Source organism: Pezoporus flaviventris, unplaced genomic scaffold (genome assembly GCF_033815535.1).
Source record: "Pezoporus flaviventris isolate CSIRO_AGI_PZ_B2104156 unplaced genomic scaffold, CSIRO_AGI_Pfla_v1 ptg000036l, whole genome shotgun sequence".
NCBI classification, from domain to species: domain Eukaryota; kingdom Metazoa; phylum Chordata; class Aves; order Psittaciformes; family Psittacidae; genus Pezoporus; species Pezoporus flaviventris.
Genome location: NW_026892584.1, coordinates 35,877,840 through 35,901,851, shown reverse-complemented (window position 1 = coordinate 35,901,851; position 24,012 = coordinate 35,877,840). Strand labels below are relative to the sequence as shown.

Here is a 24,012-nt window from a genome sequence, read left to right as displayed (position 1 = left end):
CAGAGACAGCCTTTTGTAATGTAGGAATCTTGTTAATTTTGGATGTACTGGCACAGAGATAACAGAAAACTGTCAAACACCCATTCATGTTTTGGGAACTTGACTTTATGCCACATGGAGAGAAAGGATTTATGTTTATGCAAATAATGGGATTGAATCCCCACATGGGGTTATATTCAGGAGGCAGCTGCTGCTTTTACTTTTAAGCAAGAACAGTTGGTGCTTTGGAACTGTACTTGCCTCACAGCTTGCTCCCAGGTTGAGGAAAAGCAAACTCCCTGTCCTAATGTGGGCTTAATTGCCTTCCTGTCGAATGAGGTAGGCACCTGAAAAGCTTGAAGCTAACCTTTAAATAAGCAAAATCACAAGCAAATAATTTGTTACCCACATAAAGGACCCAATGATAAATAAATTCACAGATACGGTCATTTATTCCTTCTTGTGATAGTGATATAATAATAATGTAGTTACCTATATAAATAAAGATCTATAAACTTAGATGTGATTTTTTTTTTTTGTGGGTTAATTTTCAAGCAGTAGCTTGAAAAGGTAGTTTTTATACCTTACCCTTTATACCTTTCAAGCAGTAGCTTGAAAATAATCCTGAAAATGTTACATTAAATAATTTAACTCTAATTGCTGTTAAATATGTTGTTTGAGTGTTCAGATTTTATTTATGTCCAGAGTGTATTTTTTTATTATTATTTTTTTCCTGACTTCCATAGAGAAGGCTTAGTTCTTTGGATGCTAAGACTGTTTTGGTTTGGAGTTAATCTGAGGCAGTAGACAGTTTGTATTTTGGTTTCTGACTAAATTTATTGTTTGTACCATAATAAAAGAAAAATATTTTAAATATAAGGTTGCTGGAATAACACTTGGAAGAGGGGATGGGTCCTTCTTTATAGTCAGCCCTTCCCCCCCCCCGCCCCCAGCATCTGCGACCAGCTGTAATTATAGAGAGACAGGATGCCAGCCCAGACAGACATCTTCTTCCCAGTCATAATGGTAGTTTTTATACCTTACCCTCTGCTGCAGGGATTTGATTCTTGCTGGAATTCATTTGTATTTGCACGATGATAATTCACTTCACCATAGTTCTGTTGTGAGTTTAAGAGTCCAATTGTGTAGATCTTCTTGCAAGATAAGAACTTAATTTTCAAGTTGTTAACCGTTTGAATAATGGTTTGAATATGAGCATCATTACCAAGATCGAGGGAATAGTTGATTAATTTCAAACTGTAGATGTTGAAGAGCAAGAACATTGATAGTCTATGTTTCAGGCTCAGCCTTTTGCCAGTAGTTATGTCTGTAGGTCCTTTTTTAATAGCAGCATCACTTTTTTAATAGTTAGGCATCATATTAACATGATTATTTTCAAATACTGCATTACGAAGCCTGTTGATATATTCTGTATGCTCTGGTATATTTAAGTACTTGGGGATTGTATTAGCAACTGTTAAGTAGCAAATAGCCAAGATACTTGAAGATCCTTGCTGAGACTCAAAGAAGTAACTATTGGTTAATTGCAGGTTTCTAGGGCACTGGAGCTTTGTGGAAGTGAATGGTGTGTCACTTCTTGGATACTTCTCTTGATGTCTTTATAAGAACTGTGTGGGTTTTGGTTGAGTGTTGGGTTTTGTTTCGTGCATTGTTTGGTGTTTTTTTGGTGTTTTTTTTTTTTTTTCCTGTTGCTGCTGCTTTCTTAGAGTATTTGGTGTGTTCGTGGTGTGTCTGGCTAGACAGTCCAAATGGCTCATTATCTTGGAACTCTCACCTTCCTACCTTTAGATAAAATATGTGAATGTTGAGCTCTTAACAGTTCTTAATAGCTGTTACTTTATTTGCTATGAAAAAGTAGGGTTACTGTTCAATAAAAGAGATTCTAGAAACCTCACTGATTTTCCCTTTTCAGCCCTTTGCTTGCTTTTAACAAGGTCCCTGGTCACTCTAGAGTAAAAAGATTTTCCTTTTTTAATGTGGTAAAAAACTCTTAAGAGGTTGGACTCCAATGCTGTAGTTAGTAAGTGCTGAAGGGGTTGGTCGTGTTGTTTGCTGTGGTGACCCCTGGCCTGTGCCAATGGTCTTCTGGGATCCTTGGGAAGCTGCGGATGCCTGTGGTCTGCAGCGGTACATGGTCCACCCTGCCCCGCTACAGGCTTTTGTCTAAGTGGCGCACAACTACCATTTAGATGCTAATGTGAGATAAGCTTGGCGTTTTGTACTAGAACTTGACTGCATCTCAGGAATGTGGCCTGTCTGGTTTTATGTTGGCTTGAGCGTTAAAAGGGCCTACTGTAATTAATGTCTGCCAGTCGGTTAAAGCTGCAGTTTTCTGTTGTACGGCTCTGATGTGCCAAAGGAAATTGTTGTGGTTGGTGGAGAATTAGATACTTTTTTTTGGTTCTCCCAGATCTTACCTCCTCGTCTGTGTGCTTTGTGTTTGCCATCTATGAGTAGGGAGTAAAGTAAATTTGCTATGTGATGCCGTATGTGGCATTAGCTTTACTGACAAGACTTGAACCTTTTCTTTCTGTTCATACTTGTTATACAGTGGGGTAACTAAGTGTTGTATTTATTGCTCATTTCTGGTTTTCTTGCAAATACAGAGTGGAATATATGTCTCTATTTTTACTGTAGATGTGACAGTTTTCCATTCAGCTGTTTTCTGGTTCAGTGGAATACGTATTCTGGCTCATGTTTTAGAGGCAGTTAATAAATGAATAGGCATAACAGGAACCTTTACAATACGTTTTAATTGCTGCAGCTTAGCCTCAAGTTAATTTATTTTGTGCAGGAAAAAAGGATGTATGTATGGGGCAAATGCAAAATGCAGCCCTGGGAGTAAAATTTGTGAAGGTCTGTTTTGTACATGAACTCAACACTCATCAGATCTTCGGTGCTGTGCTCCCTACATATTCTTGTTGTAAAAGAAAACAATAGCTGTTTCTTTATTTTGTTTTCTGGAAACACATTCTTTAAGGTATCTTTTTTAAATGTGCTAAATGATAATTTTCTTCAAGATTTCAGTACTGTATTAGCTGAAACGTGGAGGGAGCACAGTGGAGATAAACTGTAAATCTGGTTGGACTCAGCTAGCAATTACTTTAGCAGATAAAAAAAAATATGCAAATATCTCCTGAGCACTTAAAGCTGATCTTGCAGACACTGCCTGTCTGTACCCAGACAAAAAAGGACATATGATAATTAGATTTTGAAGGACCATGTGCTATTGCTACAGGGCTAAATATTAAAATGCAGGAAAGCAGACTAGCACATGGCACAGTTGATTTTTATGGTAGTTCATGTTAAAATGCTCTCTTCTTATATTGCCTTTTAGGTTACCTAGGGTGAAACAAAATTGCAGGCTTGGAGACTCTGGAAAAGCTCACATCAGCGTTTGAGGTAAAAATGAACATACTGAAGTAATCTTGGGAGTGTCCTCCTTTTTAACTGTATGGAACTGATTGGAGTAGAAGTTTTCATCAAGATTTTTGCATTTAAGTTTTCAGTATCAATTAAAAAAAAAAATGACTTAAGAATCTCTCTTTAAGTCTGGGAAAACTCATACTTCAGGTGAATATATTGTAGAATTATTTTAGATCTTGAACTCTGCAGGTCTGTTTAAATATGGTATTTTTGATATAAGTTGTAGTTTTATGGAATGGTTAATGTAGCCATGAAATTCTCTGTCATGAATGACCATCTTCCCTAATTTTACTTGATTAGCTAAATGTGATTTTATGTAAATCACAATCTTAATTGCACAATATTTTTACTTTTATTAAAAAATGTGTTAATGTGCTTAGGAAGAAATGTTTGTTGCTTTTTCATGAGTTTACTGTACTTGTGCTTTCAAATTGAAATACTTTAAAGAAAGTATAGATTACAAATTTATTTTTGTTTTTTTACATTTAGGTCAACTGAAATGAAAATACATATTCATGGGGGAAACAGTACAGTTAAACAGAACATAGTAAAATTAAATGGAACATACTGCTACTGTCTTTCTCACAGGAACAGGTGATCCTAGTAACCTGTAAATAGGATTAGGGAAGTAGGCTTTCCTTGCACATTTAAACTACCAAAAATTGGCTTTTAAATCACACTTCTAAATTTTTCTTTCTAATACTAAATAAAAATAATTCATGTTCAGGGTGGACTTAAATTGCTCATTTTCTGTCAGCAGGTTATATTGTAGTTTTGACACATTTAAATGCTTATAAGCAACTGAATGACTACAATTAACCCTGCTATTGTAGTTCCCTTTTGAAACCACTTCTATACTTCATAAGTTTTGTTGTTGTTGTTTTTAAGAGCCGAAGCTTGCAAATTATGTGATATATCTACAAGCTGATATCATGATGTCAAAGTGCAGTTCGCGAAGCATAAACACAGAGACTGCGGAAATTAAAACGGTAAGGTTGTGCTTTGCAGCATGGGAGAAGCAGGTTTTTAAGCATTGCTTCACTGCATTCTTCTGTCTTATTTTTAAAGCTTCTTCAGGACCATAGAGTGAAGTAACTTCCATGTATAAGGTTACAGGAATTTACCATGAATGTCTTGAAAAGAATAATGAAAGTAGCTACTTTATTTTATCTGTAGGTGGTTAGGTACATCAGTGGCACAGATAAAAAGATGTTTGTCATGAAACGTGTGCTTTGATATTTCTTATGATGCAGAGTAATATTAGAAAATATACTCCGTTTCTTAAAACGGGGTGTGTACATATGTAAATATTTATTGTGGATTTTATATTCAAATGTACTTGTGTTGGTGAAATACAATCAACTGGGGGGAAGAGAAAACGTGGGAAGAGAAAAGAGGGGTGATACAAAGGGTTAGAATTGGAATTGAATTTATATGTTGCTCCAGATAGAAGATACAAAATAAACATTGAAGGAAGTAAATGGCAGGTAAATTTTTAAGGCCTTAGTTTAAATAGTGTGCTTCAGTTTGAAGTACAAGTTCAGCAAAAACGGGGAAAGATGCTAGCCAATTAAAGAGACATAAAACAAAAATTGGTATGTGGTTTGAGAACATAGTAATGAACACACAGAAATGCATCTAACTTCTCTGGTCCTCGCCTTGCCAGATGCTTAATGTTTTATCTTGTGTTAAGGAGGGAAATGCAGAAGAATCAGCATAGCACCAGTTTTGCACCGCCGATTAAGCAACTACATTGTTAGGACTGTTGCACTGGGCCTTATACATACAATTTTGAAAATGAGAGCTTGTTCCAGAATCTGGTTGCATGTCTGAATTTGTTAAAGGAGAAACATCCACTGTTGTAAACTGTTACTCTGAATGCCTCATGTACACTGGTTGTCACTATAGATAGGCTAGAAAACTGAATTTTATTTTGACATTTTATTTCTGTACTAGTAAATGCTGTACAGCCCACATATGTTATGCTGATATATAGTGGTATAATCCACTATAGGCTGTTGCAGTGTACAGCAGCACAGCTTTGGTGTGAACTGTGGTCTTCTGGTTCTGTTAATAATGGTAGACTAATCGCAACAGAAACTGTTTATTAGGCTTTTGCCTCAAATGTAGGTTTGGTCATACTGGTGAGTGAACACTAAATTTAGGACTTGAGGGGTTGTGCATTTTTCTGAGTCTAAGTGTAATGTTTACTCCATTTCTCTTCTGTATACAGACATTTAGGAGTCTTGACAGGAATTCCAGCTGTTAACTATACTCTATTGATTGTAGAAATGCTTCAGAAGCAACTCATTCAAATGTAGAGCCTCAGTGTAATCTTCATTTAATAATCTTTTTAGTGAACAACAGAAAACAGCCTTTGCTGCTTTGGTATGCTATTAGAGACCAGTGTTCTGCTTGTGCTGTTAGACTGATTCTGTATCAGGAAAAATAGAGCAAATTCTTATAAAGACGAACACCCACAATGAATATTGGTGATTATGTTTAAGAATCAGCTTCCCTGGTTTCCCTTAGGGATGCTTACATTTGAGTTTTGTAAGCATTTTTGCATTCTGTTTGCCCTTCTTGAAGGGGAACAGATCTTAAGTATGATTTCATATTTAATCAGAATATTCTAAGACCAAATACAAAAATTGTTGCTGGGCAATGCATGTGGTAAACGTCTTTGAAAGGTAACAGATGAGTGCCTTGTGCAGCTGCATTGTACATTAAAGACAGCATAATATTAAGGAGGTTTCTCATTCATCTTATTGAGTAATACTGTTTGACAGTATTTCCTTACTTTAGACCTTCGGGGCCTAATGTTGTTTACAAACTTTGAGTTTTGAGTGTGCATCAATGTGCTTCAATTTTGGAGTATACTAGATACCAGCTGCTAAATAAAGGGGCAAAACCTCCTTCCCATGAAAATGAAACTTGTTCATTTGTTTCCAAGATGTTTGAGTTTTGGACACTTCCCCCCAAACCCCCACACTCCTTCTCCTCCCCCCCCCCCCAAAAGCTGTGTGTAGTTTTGGGGTTTTTTTCTAAGTTCTCTGAGAGAACTGAAGTTACAGGAGTAATAGTCAGGAAATGTGCTTGTGTGGTGCTTTTAGACTATCACAGGAAAAGGCAAATCCTTTTAAAAAGTACACTTTTAAAAGCAGATTTGGAAACCAGATGGTGTCAGAATCCTTGTATGTTTACCATCACTTGGGCAAAATCAGTTCTTGCCACTGACTGCTTATAGTGTAAGTAGAAGTCACTTTACTGCAAACTTCTGCAGTAACTCATGCGGAACATTCTCAGTGAATATTTTCATTTTGTAAATTAACATTTACATTCATTTTTTACTCTGTATTTTATATCTGTAACATTTCAGAGTTTTCTTTCTGTTTGGTCCTCCGTTACCAAAGTAAGAATTTTCTGTGTTACATCTTTCAGCAACTTAATATTTCATGTTTCAGTTGGACATAAAACTTATGTATAAAGAATGTGTTATTCAGACTCTTCAGGGGTTCGTGTAAGAGAACATTCAAGCAGCAAGGATTTTTTTTTTCCTTTTCATAGATCATTTGCTTTAGAGTAAGTGGATTTTTTTTATCTTTAACCTATTGAGGCTGACATTTATTTTTTTTGCTGATGTTGAGAGCGTCTTTAGAGCATTTCTGATTTTTGTGTCACAAGGGTTATATTGGGTACAAATTTACAAATCGGTGCTAGTGATGAAAGCAAATGAAATAAATTGCACATGGCAGTAATAAATTTTTGATCATAATAGAAGATAGTTGTAGCTTTGCATTAACTTGATAATTAATATAATGCTTGCATATGGTGGTGAAAACTTGACAGATGCATCTGCAGGGCTCTATTCTCTTCTCTATTTACTTCAGTGTCACTCCATGTTTTAAACAGTCCTTGGAGTGGGACTAGATCTGGGATGTCTTATTTCAGGTGAGTGCCCTGCTTGGTTTGGTTTGTATTCCTCAGTGCAGTAAACCTTGATTTAATTTTTTTCTTTTTTGGGGGGGGGGGGGCTTTTATTTTTTTTTGCATCGAAGGACTGCTTCAACTTGGATATAGTCCTGTGATTGAAAAACCTACAGCACAGTTCCAGAATAACTGTAGTCTGGAAGAAATGGCTGTTAACTGTTGTTGACTGTTCATTCTTAACCTAGTGCCCTTCTGAAATTAAATTCCTTAATTAGTAGGACAAGGGGTTAGTTTTAGCTTTCCAGTTCACTGTTCACATAAATATGTATTGAAGTAAGGACACAGAGTTGTGGATATTGTTCTTAAAACTATGATGAGTAATGGTCATAAAACTGGACCTTTCAGTATTATTTTAGTAGAACAGGTAAGCTTGGGCACTGTGCTGTTTTATCCAGCTTCTGTAACCTAGTCTAAAATGACAGAAAGCAGAGCTTGTTTGCTGTGTTTCTCCCGTCAAATCTGGATTCAAAAAGTTCTTACAGTTTCTTAGTCTACCAGTTTTCAAAATAGCACAGTGAATAATATGGAGCATCTTGGCAGGTATGTTTATTACTCTGGCAGAGCAGGACTACTTTGGGTTTTTCTCTGCTCTGTTATCTGGTTTCAGTTGGCTAGGTTCAGTTGACTTCTGTCCACAGATTCTGAACACATGTACTTGCATCTCAGATGTTTTCAATTTAAAACCTGTTCTTCAAGTAGATGTCTGTTTTCCCTTTGTTATTTCTAGATGGTCCTGTACTCCTTTTCTTTTATTGAAGAGCATGGTATTTTTCCTTGCTATTGAAATAGCAACTTAGAATGATACAATTACTTCATTTTCCGGCTTACTCCTGTAATAACGTTGACATTGATCTTGTCAGATCTTGTATACTTACAATATAAATCATACAAATAAAGGCCAGGACTAGGAAACTTCAGCATAGCAGGAAGTAACGTTGACAGTTTAAGCAGGAGAACTTTCTCTTTTTACCTGAGTTGGCATGCAGTGGGAGAGGTTTTAAACTATTTCAAATGCGTTCTGCTTTGCTTGTGCTTACTTTTCAAGGTACAAATATGCATGTACTTCTTCCTTTGCACTTCAGAATTTTTTTTCAACAGTGCTTTTTGATTGTACTTTAGGGCAGGTCTTTCATAAGCAGATACACAGAAACTGAAATTGTAGTATATGTTGTTTCACAGCTTTTCCGGATCAAGCTGGAACCATACATAAGTATAAATCCTCTTGCTTTTTGCAGTGGGGTAGCTAACTTAGTATCACTGTGGTGAAGTGTGTAGCAAAGGAAATGAGATTATTTGTGAATATTAGATTCTATGCTTGTTTTTTATTAGCAGCTTTTTAAAATAAGGTTGGTTTTCTTTCCTTGATTCCCTCCTAGTGATGTGATACAGCTATTTTATATGTTTTCCAAAGTTGTATTTATGATTTGGAAAAGAAACACGGAATAGGTGGAATAAATAATAAACAAGGGAAGGCACTGCTGACCTGAAGTAATTTATGAAACTAAAGTAGCTGGGTTTAGATAAAAGGATGCTTGAGGAATTGGCTTTAACTTTTACTACACAAAAGGCTTGTTCTGGTTTGTTTTTTCCTGGTCCCTTCTAGCTTTGAGCAATTGTGATACTGATGAGGTCTCATTTTAAACAAAGTAAAACACTAATTGTATTTCCACATGGGTTGCTATATGTAAGTAGAGAAGCAGGCCTGAGACTGTTTCAGTGAAATACTCCAGTCATGATAAACACTTCATGTTCTTCAAAGGATTTTTTTGTTTATGTTACCAAGTAGTGTGATGCTTATTGGAATATAAAAAGGGAAGCTAGATACATTAAAGGGGAGCTTCATCTAGAATCTTGGGGGGGGAGAGCTGGTGATAACACCTTTCCCTGTGTTTTTTCCTTTCTCCCCTCCTCTCATACACATAAGCTGTCACTTCATAGGAAAGCTTCACTTATGTTAGCAGTGCAGTTTCCAAATGCTTTCAGCGGGGGCCTGGGGAAGATTGTGTATCATGCTACTGTCCTTGCCACATGACTGATTTAATCTGATTAATCACATACTGATTAACATTGTTATATTTTATGTGCAAATGCTCAGGAGATCAGAATGTCAAGGGTGACCATCTTTGCTGTGTGCAGTTGTATAGCGCGTTTCCTCCTGGTTGTGTCCCAAGACCCAGAGCTGTGGAATTGCCATGAAGGCACTAGTTGCAAAGAAGGAGTGAACCAGAGGATCTAAAGTTGTGCCAGATTTGAACTCTATAAAGTTACTAGTTGAATTGTTAGAACAGAACCTGCATGTGTTTATATGCATTGTTTGAAATGTATAAGACCAATTAAAAAAACCCTACAGGACTCTTTTTGTATTACAACTGAACTGAATAACTGTGTTACTGATTTTATGTGTGTAGACTATGCTGTTTTTCTAGTTGCTGCTAAATAAGGCAGTATATTGATGCATTTCATCTGTTCAGATAATCTGGAAGACTCGGTAGTTCAGGTTGCAGGACTGAAAAAGTAAATGAGAAGATTTGCATGAGTTTGGAGATTCATTCAAAAGCCACTGAAAAAAAAGTCGGATAAAATGTCAAGAACATTCTTTAGTATATCTTGTGAAAATACGCATTCACCCCTTTTCTTGTTTGGGTGTGGGTTTTGTTTGTTTGTTACATTTAAATGTGCTTTTCATAAGGAAATACTATATTTGATATAGGGGGAAGTACATTTATTGTTGATCCAAAGGCCAAGAAGTTACAATTATTATCATTCACTAAATAGTGTTTACTGGTGAATGTTTTGTCTTCAAAAGAGAAATAATTATTTATATTATATAGATTTTTATATCTGACTTTTTCTATGAAATGGTATTACGTGTACATGAAGCTGCAAAAGGAGTGATTATATAATTCAGTATATTGCCTTCTCTTTATTTTACAAAATATGCCTGAGATGGAAAAATAGAGAGAACCAGTTTGATCTCTTTTGTCAGTGATTCCCATAGCTATTTAATATTAGTTAAGTTAGAGTGTAAATCAGTGTTTAGACATGACCCAGTTATAATAATTAAAGATGTGAATATACGATAAAGAACTAAAATGTTGTATTAGGTGAAGACTGTGGTAAATAAAATTTCATCTTGAAAAGAAATCAATACCTTTTAATTGTATGGCTTTACTTGCAATCTCTCAAAGTGATTATTTCTCATAACCATTAGTGGGTAATATTGTCTATTAGATAACATGCACTTTTCTCAGTTTTTTTTCTTACTGCACATTTGCAAAACTGAGCCAACTTTTCTGTTTTGTAGAAAAGCAAGGGCGCAATAGAATGATAATCAGCTTTTCCTCACTTATGTCTAATTAGTGATCAAATTTGAAAACATCAATTTTATGCATTTCTCATTTTGAGATTGATGGAAAAATGAATATAGAGCATCTGGGAATTTTCAGGGAAACTAGATTTTGAAAATACTGTCCTGTTGAATAGGGTATGTATCGGATTTGAATAGAGGGACTTTTCTGAAGATTTGATGCAGAATGTTTGTATTCTACTTCAGCAATATTTTTTATGTTGTCAGGCCTTAGTTTCTGTGGGCAGGGTAGATATTATTTTTTTTTCTAAACCTCGATCATTCCTGACAGTTGGCAAACATTTTAAGAAAAGCCTGGTGATGAGAACTTCACTGCCTTAGTAGGAAAGTGTTTTCCAGAATTGTCAAGTTGTGAATGGTTTGTTTGTTTATCAATTAGAATATCTTTCTGGAAATTGGTGGCTAACCTGGTAAGGTTCCCTTTCTCCATTAGTCCTTACCAGAGTTGGCAGCGATTATTTACAATTCTTCTGCCAGTCCTTAAACAGCTAAGCTTATCAGGATCTGTTGATTTGAAAATACTGAGGTTCTTGTGTAGTTCCTGTTCTTTTCCCACAGATTAGGATAAAGTTCCTGTTTGTGTGTATGTAAAGCTTTAAGTGGTCATAGAGACATTTTGACTGGAAAGAAAAATGGAAAATGTGATACTTATTTATGCCTGTGCTCTAGAAAATAAATATTTTTCTTTCCTGGAGTAAAGGTAAAACAGCTTTATTATTTAAAAAAAATCTGTTCTTAAAGATATTTTAAACATGATTCTGTCAGAACATTAATGGAACTTTATATGGAAATGTATATGTGTAAATTCAAATGCATAGAATGAATTTTACTCTCTAAAGTACGTATTTTTAATTTCTTTGGTACCTTGATGCACACATCTTTTAGTGGAGAAGTGCCTGTAAATTTCAAATTAACATTTTCTGCTGAAAACAGTATATTAGCATATACTGGAACTAAAAGCAAGTAGTGTCCTCTTCTTACACTAAGTTTTCTCTTCTTGCTTTATATTGTGACTGTATTTAATGCTGTTCCTTTTTCTTCTTGTAGTAGGTTGTGCTGGAACAAAAATGCAATGAAAGAAACACTGGATGAATGAATGAAAAGCCCTGCTTTGCAATCCCTCAGCATGGCGGGACTGCAGCTCATGACCCCTGCTTCATCCCCAATGGGTCCATTTTTTGGACTACCATGGCAACAAGAAGCAATTCATGATAACATTTACACACCAAGAAAATATCAGGTACAAATGATAATAGTAATACAGTAGCATCAGAAAAAATGTACGATGAAATCCACTAACTTAATGGGAAAACAACTAGAGCAGCTGTACGATGTGCAGTGTAGAATGCACAGTCTAGGCATGTGTCCCTCACACCTCCACCTGTTGGAAGTTAATTGTCTCTCTTTTCCTTTTGCTTGGCTGTGTTCTATGTTTGCAGTATTCCCCATTCCTCCTCCTTAGTTTGCTCTGATGAAGAGAACATCTATTAAGTTGAATATTCCTTTCCTGCTTTCTGCAATGCGGTTAGGGACAAATACAGTAAACATTACACTGCTTCTCAGTTGTATGCATACAATCATGTCTTCTTCCACCTCTGACCTTTTGTCTTCTACAAAGTAAATCTTGATATTTTTTTTTTTTTTTCCACATACTGGTCAAAGCAGCTCAGTAATGTCAGAAAAACCCTCAGAGCACTCTGATTTTCATTTTGTTAAGGAAAGCTATTTCTGATCTCTAGAATTTCAGTTCTCTTTGCACTGCAGAGGTGCCTGAAATCTAGCATTTTGTTAGTATTACTGAAAAAACTTGGATTGCCTTGAGCTAATGTACTTGCTTATTTGGTGGAACTGATATATGCAGTTAGACTTAAAAGCTTGAGCTTCTTTCTTCAAATAATGTATCTAGCAACACAGTAATCTATTAAGATAATAGCTACTTAAAATAGCAGCAAATTTGCTGTTGTCTAGAAATACTACCAACTTGTCTGTATTTTATTTACTGCTTGTATTATTTCTGTCAGTTTTTTCATTGCATTGCTGCAAATAAGGACCTTGTTTTTTAAACCTAGGTTGAGCTGCTTGAAGCAGCTTTGGATCATAACACAATAGTCTGCTTAAACACTGGCTCAGGGAAGACTTTTATTGCAGTACTACTCACTAAAGAGCTGTCCTATCAGATCAGGGGAGATTTCAACAGAAATGGGAAAAGAACTGTGTTCTTGGTCAACTCAGGTAAGAAGAAAAAAGTATACTGAACTCCTAAACATGTTGCTAATATCTTCATTCCTTAATAGAAGTTGTGTAAAAGCAAAGCTGGGACAAACTTTATGCAAAAGTTCAACAGAAAGGATGTGACACCTTTCATCTTTTGCTTCTAATCCATTTAATACAACCTGTTTATGACATCTTCTGTTTCCTGGTGTGAAATTAAGGCATTGAATCTGAAGTGTAATTTAGTTAACAATCTGTTCTCTTGCTGTGGTTTTACCTGGAGGCAGTTATCATGACTGTCTGACTTAACATTAGCCTAAACTAAAGATTGTTATCACACATGGTGCTAGGTAACATGGCTCTCATCTTGAAAATCAATGTATGAAAAGACCTTTATGTGATTCAGATTATTTTTTTTTCTTTTTTTTTCTTAGCAAGTCAAGTTGCTCAGCAAGTGTCAGCTGTCAGGACACATTCAGATCTTAAAGTAGGAGAGTATTCAAGTTTAGAGTTAACTGAATCATGGACAAAAGAGAAGTGGAGTCAGGAATTCTCTAAGCATCAGGTAATTTATTAAGTAAAAATTACACAAGCAGAATCTACAGTAAGTTAGGCTTGATCTGAAGTGTTTTCTTCCAGTTAAATCTTAACTTTTTCAAATTCAGCAAATTTGTATTATTTGTATGTGAATTTTCAGGCAAAGCATGTGTAGGCGTTCTCAGCCCTTTCTGTTATAATCCCTTCTCCCTGCTTCCCCCCCACCCTTCCCCCTGACCCAGGTATCCTGCAGTAGTCAAGTATTTGTAATTTGTGTTTTTCTCTCCAGGGTTTAGAACTGGTTGATGAAATGTCTGAGGAGCTCTGAAAAGTGAAAATGTTGTTATACTTAGTGGAGTTCAAAGTCAGCAGAAAAATAGTGCATCATTTTGTTTAGAAACTTTTTATCTGTGATAATGTACAAGAAATGAGTTTTCCTTTAAAAAAGAATTTGATAATATCCTGCTTTTGTAACCATTGCAGGTGCTTACTAGTTTATGAAGAACTATCTTTCTTTCCAAGGGTGTGATGACACATAAGAGACACTAACTTGTTATGGATTTAATGGCATTTGTTCTGTGTGGTCTTGTTGCTGTTAATACCATCTCTTTGTTGTATTTGGTATTTTGTTCTGGTGTTTTGGTTTTGTTTTGTTTTGTTTGTTGTAGTTTTGTTTCTCCCTAGGGATGTGACTGGTGATATATATGTGTGTGTGTCCCAAATATATCAATCCTTCTCTCACACACACACAAACACACACACACACACACAACCTTCAGACAGAATACCTTGTCAAGTAAAGAATGTCTTCTTATTGCTTGTCCTTACCTTTTGTATATAGATGAATCAGAGGGTTTTTTGCTGTTACTGCCTAGCAAGACCCACAGAACACTTTCCTACTTCACTTTGACCTAATACAGGCTTGAACTTTTCTTATACTGGCACTTGTTTTTTCTTTCATCTAGGTTCTTGTTATGACATGTCATGTTGCTTTGACTGTTTTGAGAAATGAGTATTTATCTCTATCAAATATTAATCTTCTGGTGTTTGATGAGTGCCATCTTGCAATCCAGGATCATCCATACCGTGAAATTATGAAGGTGGGTTTCCATTGCATTAATGTTTTCATCCTTGGTTGAGGAGTCTGGGGAGCAGGGTGGGGTGTGGGGCAGGCCTGGAGAAGTGGGAACCATTTAAGGCACCTTTGCTACCAAGGAAAGGTATCAGTGGAAAAATGTTTCAGCTGTTGTCATAAGACTTCAGTAGTATTATGAGATACACTGTATTTTACAGTGGGGATTGAAGAAAAATCTGGCATTAACAGAGAAGATAAGTTATCTTTATAGAATAGAGAATTTTACAAATTCTTTGATAAAAAATTTGAGTTTGGAAAAGGGATGTACTAAAATCAGTTTTACTTGTTTTTAAAATACTGATTTCTGGAGATATTTGTAGGGCTTCTTCTGGGATATTCTTGGCTTTGTGTGGTATTTGGCTTATACAATGCAAGAAACCTGTATAATAGATGTCATTTCAAATCTCTCCAAGTTTATCAAGAGCATGTGTCTTTAATTTTTTTAGATGATACTTTAGTTTTTAGATGGTGTGGAAGTATTACGTGTTTTGTAGATGTGGCAAGGCTATTCTGTGTAATGCTAACTCTTTCTATTTTTCCATGTTGTGAATATTTACCTTTCCAGATGTTCGCTGTTAAATGTTACTCAGTTTCTAGTTTAACTTCCAGTCAGTAGAATATTGATTCAACTTTCAGTTCCTTTTTCCAACTAGGCATCTAAGTTTGCAGTCTACTAGCTTGATAGTAAGTTTGCAGGATAACTGTCCTAAGGTATTTCATTCTGTTTTACTGAAGATCTGTGAGGGTTATCCATCATGTCCTCGAATTTTGGGATTAACAGCTTCCATTTTAAATGGGAAGTGTGATCCTGCTGAGCTAGAGGAGAAGATCCAGAAACTGGAGAAAATTTTAAAGAGCAATGCCGAAACTGCAACTGATTTGGTTGTCTTAGACAGGTATGTTATACAATTATTATGGCTTTTAAATTGATGCCTGAGTTTTCATTTTTGAATAGGGGAGTAACCTAATAGAAGTATTTCCTCTTAAATTTTAGAAAACTGTGTATATGATACCATTACTTCTCTTTAGGGTGGGGAGGGAATGTTAACTTGTATTTTAAGAAACCATTGTTGACTGATTGACCTTGATACTCAGAGATGTTCCATAATTGCTAAGAACAAACCAAGCAAGCAAATAAAAAAAAAAACAACAACAAATAAACCCCACAAACAAACCAAGGCACAGAAACAAACCAAACAAAAAAAAAAAACAACAACAACAACCCAAAACAACTGAAAAGAACCCCAAAACCCCAAATAAACCAAAGAACCCAACCAACCAACCAAAAAAAACCCAAAACCCAACATAACCACCAGCATAAAAAAACCACATTCCACAACACATTTTGAACTTGTAAAATGCACTGCCTTATGTTTGGAGAATAACTGATTTATGTTAACTGTATGCCATAATGTTGCTATTTAATTTAGAAAAATGTTGCAACATTCACAGTACAAGATGGTCTAATGCCAGAAAAGTTGCGTGATTCCATCCCACCAATGAGTAACCTGGGTTTATAGAGGCTGAAAGACAGTGGGGGATAGAGGAAGTAATGAAAACAATATAGAAATATCAGAACAAGTGGGTGTTTTCGAAAACTCTGTTCTTACAGAATGTATAGTCCTGTGAATATTATTTACGATAAAGATGGTGGTAATGTGGTGATTTGTTGTAGGGGAAAACTAGTGTGAGATGATTCATATGTAGCATGTTTTCTTGCACTAGCTGTGTTATGTCATCAAGTTTTGGACAAAATTAAAGATGGTTATTCTTTCTGTTCTGGAACAGGTGTTTTGTGGCTGTTTTTTAAATGCAGTTTATAACTTGGTGAACCATGTGCTTTTAAGAATTTTGCAGTTATAGCTCTTCGTTCAAGACTAGTAATTATTTTACTTGTGTAAGTGTATGCATAGACCTGATCTTATGTAGATCACTTTTGTTTGGTATATCAAAAGAGTATACTCTGGAAAACCAAAAGTGAGGGTGATTAAGTAAATTCAATCTGGTTTGCTTTAAATTTTTTAGTATGTGAAACTAAGATAGAAACCTCCTTTTTTAGGGAGTGTATTAGAAAGAACAGTATTTTAGAATTTAGTAGTTCAGTATTTGGTGTGGGGGAGGTTTTTCTGCTTTAGAAGTATTTAGCTGTGTATGTATTCATCATTATTAATTCATGGTGAGGAAAGAAATGTACTTGACTACACTTCATGTTGCTATTTGCTGTATAACCTTAACAGGCTGAAATAGCTCTGACTTTCAGAAGCTGTATTTAACTTGATCTTTGCCCTCAATTAAGATACACTTCTCAGCCATGTGAGATTGTTGTAGACTGTGGACCATATACTGACAAAAGTGGATTGTATGGAAGATTATTAAAGGAATTGGATGAAGCACTTATTTTTCTAAATGACTGCAACATATCTGTACATTCAAAAGAAAGAGATTCTACCTTGATTTCTAAGCAGGTAAGAACATCAAGCTATGTGAAAAACCTGGGTAATAGAAATCTTATTACTGTTTTTCTTTGCCATGTATGTTACATTGCTGAAACTTTCTAAGCCAGCCATCACAGACTATCTGAGCAAAAAGAATTCTGATTTTTGTGCTCACTAACAGGGCAGGTCTTTTCATAAATGAATGGGGCTTGAATGTCAACCGTTTATTAGAACTTCATCTAGTTTGAGATTTAGATTTGCTTAAGGTAGTAAAACAGTTCTACACCCTGATGTATTGGGTCCTTATTTCTGAAGTCAAGTATTTGACATCTTTGTGGTCGCCTGTGACCTTTGAATAATTCAGTCTAGAAGAGGAATTAATGCCTCAGGAAGTATTTGGAAAGAATGTGCCCAGGTATAATGAAAGATGATAAAGTAAGGATCGGAAAAACATTCCAACCATAGATCTAAACTTTCTACAGTTGATCTTGGAACAATATCGGACTAGTGCTACACCTTGCTGGAACGGAATTTGAACCTCTAGCTTTCCACTTTTTATGTGTTTGCCCCCTGTTCTCATGTGAGATGGCAGATCCAGGAGGTATGGTGTATTGACCTGTCACACATGGGGTCCAAGCAGCTTTTGTTTCCCTCTAAGGCTTTGTGGTGTGGAATTGCCTCCTGAGGTACAGCTATGTAGATACTTAAGCCTTTGTTCAGCAAGAAGTTTGTAGTGAGTCATACTTCCTTATTAGTCCATGAGGAAGTTGGAGAATATATTTTTCTTCAGCCCAAAGTGTTCCAAAGTGTTCTTTTACATTCTTAGAAACCCACCACTCTTGATGTTGTCCATAAAACAACTATTGGCCAGATACATAGGGAAGCCTGTTGCAGCTGAATGGGAAAAGCAAATCCTGCTTACTTTGTGCTAAACTTAAAATGCAAAAGGCTAAAATACATAAGGAATGCTGGGAAGTGGGGGAAGTCTTCAGAATTTGCATAATCCAGAAGAGTGGATTAAATGCTATGCTTCTAATGCACATAACCCTGTGTGCTTGTTTTCTAATCAAGTAGTTCTCCAAGATGAAGGCACCCATATGAAGTAAAAGAAATCAGTTTTCAGTTTGAGGGGCCTTTTGTCTTGGCACTGGAGAACGTCAAGCCTCCATGTACAGTTACAATAGTTTAGATAAATTTTGCCCTTAAGTCTTATAGCCAAAAAACTTCAGGGATGATAGTGTAAAGAGGGTGATAACCTGTTCTTCTTCACAGAATGGAAGATAAATTAAAGCAGCAACTGAAACTATGAACGTGATGGTTGTTACAGTTCTGTTGTAGTTCTTCTGTTGTAATAATACATCCAAATCATAATTTTTTTTAATGGTATTATCAATATAAATTATCAACCCATTTCTGGATTCCTAGTTTATTGTTTAACCACTTAGATTTTTGTGGAGGAAAAAACTTGCTGTCAAAAACGATGTTGATGGTACTCAAGTGCCTATGCTGTTTTCTCTGAGTAGGGTATAGTTCTCTGTTTTTTCTATTCCATCCACACATACAATAACCTAATTTTTTACCTTTGAGAGGCTAGACTTGTACAATGGCCTTAGGGTAATCTCAACAACTTTCTGGTTGGATACTTCTGAAACTCTGGCAGCTGCCAGTAACAAAAATGCCATGTAAAGCATTAATTTTATTAGTTCTGTGTTAAATATAAAAGTATCTCTCCTATTTAGCATAATTATCTAAAAGTAAATTTAAAGTTACAATCTCTGCAAAAGAACTGCAAAATACTCTTTTAAGCTAGTGGGATTTTTGAGATTCAGAAATGTACAAAGTTTAAAATTTAGCTGTAGTAATTTAAGGGGGAGGGGGGGAAACTTGCTCCATTAGAAACAAAAGTTGCCAAGGTCATTTAAATAACAAAAGCAGACTACTAAATATTCTTATAATAGAACAATTGTAATAATCCTTGCAAAGATTGTGCTATGTAAGAAACAAGATCCCAGTCTTAAATGAATAGTTCATGAATGTACTCCTTTGAACTGATATTTGAATTCATTTGTTGTAGATATTGTCAGACTGTCGAGCTGTGTTGGTTGTTCTGGGACCCTGGTGTGCAGATAAGGTAGCTGGGATGATGGTGAGAGAGCTACAGAAGTTTATCAAACATGAACAAGAGGAGCTGCACAGGAAATTTTTATTGTTTACAGACACTTTCCTAAGGAAAATACATGCACTCTGTGAAGAGCACTTCTCGCCTGCCTCACTTGACCTGAAATTTGTAACCCCAAAAGTAATAAAGCTGCTTGAAATTTTGCGCAAATATAAACCGTATGAACGGCAGCAGTTTGAGAGTGTTGAATGGTATAACAATAGGAATCAGGATAATTACGTATCTTGGAGTGATTCTGAAGATGATGAGGAGGATGAAGAAATTGAGGAGAAAGAGAAGCCAGAGACTAATTTCCCATCTCCCTTTACTAATATTTTATGTGGAATTATTTTTGTGGAAAGAAGATACACAGCAGTTGTTCTAAATAGGTAAAGCTTTTTGTTTAAAGAAAAAAATAAAATCTTTTAAAGAAAGAAGAAAGGCAGACTCAGCTGCCAGCGTATGGATGTTAGTATCATGAGTATATAGGGAATTGTATTTTCAGAACTCTATTTTAAAGTTGGTTTAGGAGATCATACTGGATCTGCATAAATAATAACAAAAAAATAAATCAGGCTATGTGCATATGGGCTGGATGAGAATATGTGTCTTTGAAAATTGTACTCACAGGCTTGTTTTGGACCTAAGTTAGTAACTTGATTCCTTTAGAAGACAACATATGAAACACTGTTTTTTATCCTATAAAATAGGTATACCCTGATTTGTTTTAACCAGTCTTTTAAATTTGTATTTGCAGTGGATGCTGGAAACTTCTCTAGCCTACTGGGTGCAGTACTTCTGGAAACTTTACCATTACCTTACTGAATCACAGTATTATATGATCCAAGTCTACAGAAAATCAAATTTGCCCTTGCACAAATATCTCTTAAGATTTATCACTACTACTTTAGCAGTTGAAGTTTATAAAATGCTTATTCAGTCAGACACTAAGCACTTTCTTACAGTCTCCACCGAGAAAAATGTGAACCCTAGAATATTTGCCTATTTGCAGTACTGTAGTTCCTTATCAGTTCTTATTCCTGAATGTGGTTTTTTTTAGTTATGTATAACACTTAATTGTTTAATGCTATATTCCACAAACTATGAATGACATCTCATTTATTCATTTACCTTGATTTGGTTTTCTAATAGTTTTTTGATAGTGTGCTAAATGTTTGTTTATTGCATCCTGGATACCTCTGAATCTGACCCTGCTGTTACCTTTTTGCCAGAGTCAATAGTCATAGAGTGTGTAATGTCTTCTTTCATCTGCAGACTTGCCTGTGTGTTTAGTTTCTTTTTTGTGAGTTTCATCTTTTTTCTTTGCCTTTTTTGCATTTATGAATATGTTTTTGTAAATATGCGATATGAGGCAAACTAATCTATTCAGTTAAATGAACATATTTTGTTAACAGCTCCTGAAGAAATAACAGGTTCTTATAAACCTTTGCTGAGCTGAAAACAAATATTTCATTATTCTGTGGGAGAGAACAGAGCTGTGAAAAATTTCCTCCTGTTTATAAATGTGATTTAAACTATACTTTTTCCACTGTGCATTCTTATAGACTGATTTATGCACGATACTATATACTAACTGCCGTTGAACCTGACAGAATGTGATCTTTAGATCAAATTCTGCTGTCTGTAAGGTTTAGACACCTTTGATGCAGGTTATTAGTAGCAAAAAATAAAACTTTGTGTAATTTTTTATCTACTTCTGAAAGCTAGCTATAGCAGGCTTTCCTTTACCTCATGTAACACACCTGGACTCAGAATACCTGGGTGGTCAGCAGGCCTGAGTTGTTGGAATCCAGTCTGAAAGCCTTCAGTGAAAGAACCTGACTGTAACCTCACTTCTGTTGAGTGGTTTAGATCAAGGGCCTCTGCTGAATGTAACTATACTTACATTGCATGTAAAGGTGGAAAGACTGTCTCCATTGAATAAGGCAGTGAATAGTGTTTGAATTTGTGTATCAAAGCCACTCAAGTTTCCAGTAATCCAATATAGACCATTCTGCAGAACTAAGTTGAAGCAGAAAGTATATTTTTTTCTTAAAATGTATTTATTACGGTAGTTATTTAGAGACTAGAATCTCATTTTATGAAGTCCGTGATGACTGAGGAAGGGCAAAATTCATTGCATGTGTTGTACTTCATGGGAGAAATGGGTAGAAATTTTCTCTGATGCGGTAATCATTGCTGATATCTTTCTTTAGAAATCTTTAGCAACAGCCACTGCACATATTGTAAATACTGCAAATTAGAAGGATGAAAAAAATCAACTTTATTATTACACACAACTGATGAAGTGGGTCATTTGCTGTTTTAGTTTTTGTAGAGTTGACTTTCTGGTGCCTACAAGCTCCTTTTCAGAAGAGGAAACATTTTATAAAGCAGAGTTTTTAATTTTCACTGAAGTGTTCCTAAACTCCCTTAGGAAGGTGTCTGATAGCAGAAGTTCTTTTATGCATTTGAAAAACAACACCTGTTACCTACCACTAATGGTACTTTATTAACCACAAAGTTGAAGTATTGGGTGCTTCCCAAGAACTTGCCAAAGATGTGCAGAGAGAAATGTGTTTATTCAGATTTTTTTAGTTGTCCATGTCTGTAATAAGTGAAATACAGTAAGAATGTTTAAGATGCTTAGTAGGTACACAGGCTGAAGCTATATGACTTCACAGAAGTGCCATGTGGAGAAATAAATATATTTAAAAAAAAAAGGTTTTGTCTGCTTACTAACCCATGCTTTCTTAGTATTTCTGTCTCAAGCCTAGAGTACATATGGAAATGTGAATTAGTTTGGCCTTGAACTAACGAGTCGCATGCATTTGAGTACAGGAGAATCCTTGTCTGCTTCCATAAGGATAGCAAGCTGTTTGCCTCTCTTCCATTCTCTTGCCTGTACTCCCTGTCCATTCCAGTTTTAACAGATTGCAAAGGAATGAAGTGGTCAAGGTGCTTTATGTTCCCATCAATCCTCTTTAAAACAGAGACCAAGAAAGAGGAGAGACTTTGGTAGTTTCTGAGTATAGAAGGGGCAGGGAGAAGTTTGCTGTTTGGTTTGGCAGCAGTTTTCAGGGCAGGTGGTAGACTGGCACAGTACCTATCTTTGTATATGTGAGGCAGAACTGCTAGAGGTTTAATTGGGAAAGGTTTGAATTGCCACTGGGGTATGCAGAGGCAGCCTGTCCTTTGGACAAGAGGAGCACTTGGTAATGGACATGATGAATGTCCTGTGAGCAATGTGGTGCTGGGATGCCTGTATTAAAATGTGCAAGGGATGTAAATTTCTTTGTATGATCCCTTGATTTTTATTGGCTCAGCTGCTCAAAGACCTGTTACTTTTGAGAAATCCCAGGTTCTGTCCATGCTGAAAACTGACAACTAAGGATACCACAGCATAATTACTTTGCACAATTATGCTTTTAAATTTGTAAATGCCTAGTTCTGGATTCAGTATATTATTTACATGAGCAATCTTCTACCTTGTCTGTGAAATCAAAACATTGGAGAAGCTATGCTCTTATACTTCCGTAACCTAAAGAAGTATGTAGGGAAATAAACTGAGAGCGTGGCTGATCCTTACCTCCCTGATCAGTGTTCCTTTTGAAGAGCTGGATTAAGTCCTCCAACAGTAGATGAATTTGGGTTAATTTCAGAAGTAGTAAACATCTCACTGAGTAGGCTGAGTATCATTTTCTAGAAACAGAGGTCAAGATTTTGTCAGTATACCTGAACAGAATATGTATTTTAATACTAAGGAGAATAACATATAAGTTTTAATTTTTAGGTTAAAACATACATTGAGGAAACACTCTTTGAGTTAGAGGTTACAGGTCTTTCTGCTAAAATTACTTTTAATTTACAGAAAGATTAAGTAAAGCAATTGAGTAGGGTGCTTTAACAACAAGGAGCCTTAGGGCTTGGGTTTTACCATTGTAGGTCTGAAATGTATGATACATGCATACTTATGCTGTGTATGTGTGCAGATCGTCTTTTATTCTTCTGACAAAGGTTTTCACTAGAGCTACTGTTTTTAAAGAAGCCTAAGGTCAGTTTGTGTTAGCACGGCTTAATTGTCATGCTTCCCTTCTTAATTTTAATGTAGATCTTGCAAACAAAATATTGTTTTCCATTTGCTGGGCTGTACAACTTCTAAAAATGCGTGTAATGTTTTTAGGTTGATAAAAGAAGCTGGCAAGCAAGATCCAGAACTGGCTTACATCAGTAGCAATTTTATAACTGGACATGGCATTGGCAAGAACCAACCTCGTAACAAGCAGATGGAAGTAGAATTCAGAAAACAGGAAGAGGTAACTTCAAGAAAAATGATTGAGTACTTCCAGCACCTTTTCTTTTCTTTTTTTTTTTTTTTTTTCATCAGCAAGCAGTGTCTGGGGTACAGTCATTTGAAGTCCATGGGATACCCTTGGTTTAACAAATATGCATATTTACTGGAGATGCAGGTGACTTTCATATTCAAAGAAACAAAATAAAACATGTTTGGGGACATTGCTATATCATATTACACAAGCAGAAATTGAATCTTCATGTCAGATCATCAACCATCTATTTATTTTTTTTTTAATTATTATTTTCTTCTGCATTGGGTTAGTAATAGCCCAGTAATACTGTAGTGAAAATGAAATATATTTACATTTTCAACAGTTAAGTTGGCTTTAATATTTATCTTTGCTAAAAGTGAATTTGTTAAATCATTAAATTGATATAAAGTCCCATGATTTTGACC

General features: G+C 35.6%; 1 protein-coding gene across 7 annotated transcripts in view; it reads left to right on the top strand.

The window, feature by feature from the left end:
• The window catches only part of DICER1 (dicer 1, ribonuclease III), a 69,035-nt gene that overhangs the window by 14,381 nt on the left and 30,642 nt on the right, over positions 1-24,012 (top strand). Inside the window, exons 1-10 of one of the 7 annotated variants that reach the window (XM_061463913.1) lie at positions 3,389-3,402; positions 4,315-4,415; positions 11,831-12,023; positions 12,853-13,015; positions 13,429-13,559; positions 14,497-14,631; positions 15,402-15,562; positions 16,963-17,131; positions 19,176-19,648; positions 23,443-23,575. In XM_061463913.1, coding sequence (XP_061319897.1) covers positions 11,880-12,023; positions 12,853-13,015; positions 13,429-13,559; positions 14,497-14,631; positions 15,402-15,562; positions 16,963-17,131; positions 19,176-19,648; positions 23,443-23,575 — 1,509 coding nt within the window. In that variant the 5' untranslated portion in view covers positions 3,389-3,402; positions 4,315-4,415; positions 11,831-11,879. Of the gene's footprint in view, positions 1-3,388; positions 3,403-3,961; positions 4,416-7,316; positions 7,378-11,830; positions 12,024-12,852; positions 13,016-13,428; positions 13,560-14,496; positions 14,632-15,401; positions 15,563-16,962; positions 17,132-19,175; positions 19,649-23,442; positions 23,576-24,012 lie in introns of those variants that run through there. The other 6 variants (XM_061463914.1, XM_061463917.1, XM_061463916.1 and 3 more) reach the window with 6 other exon arrangements.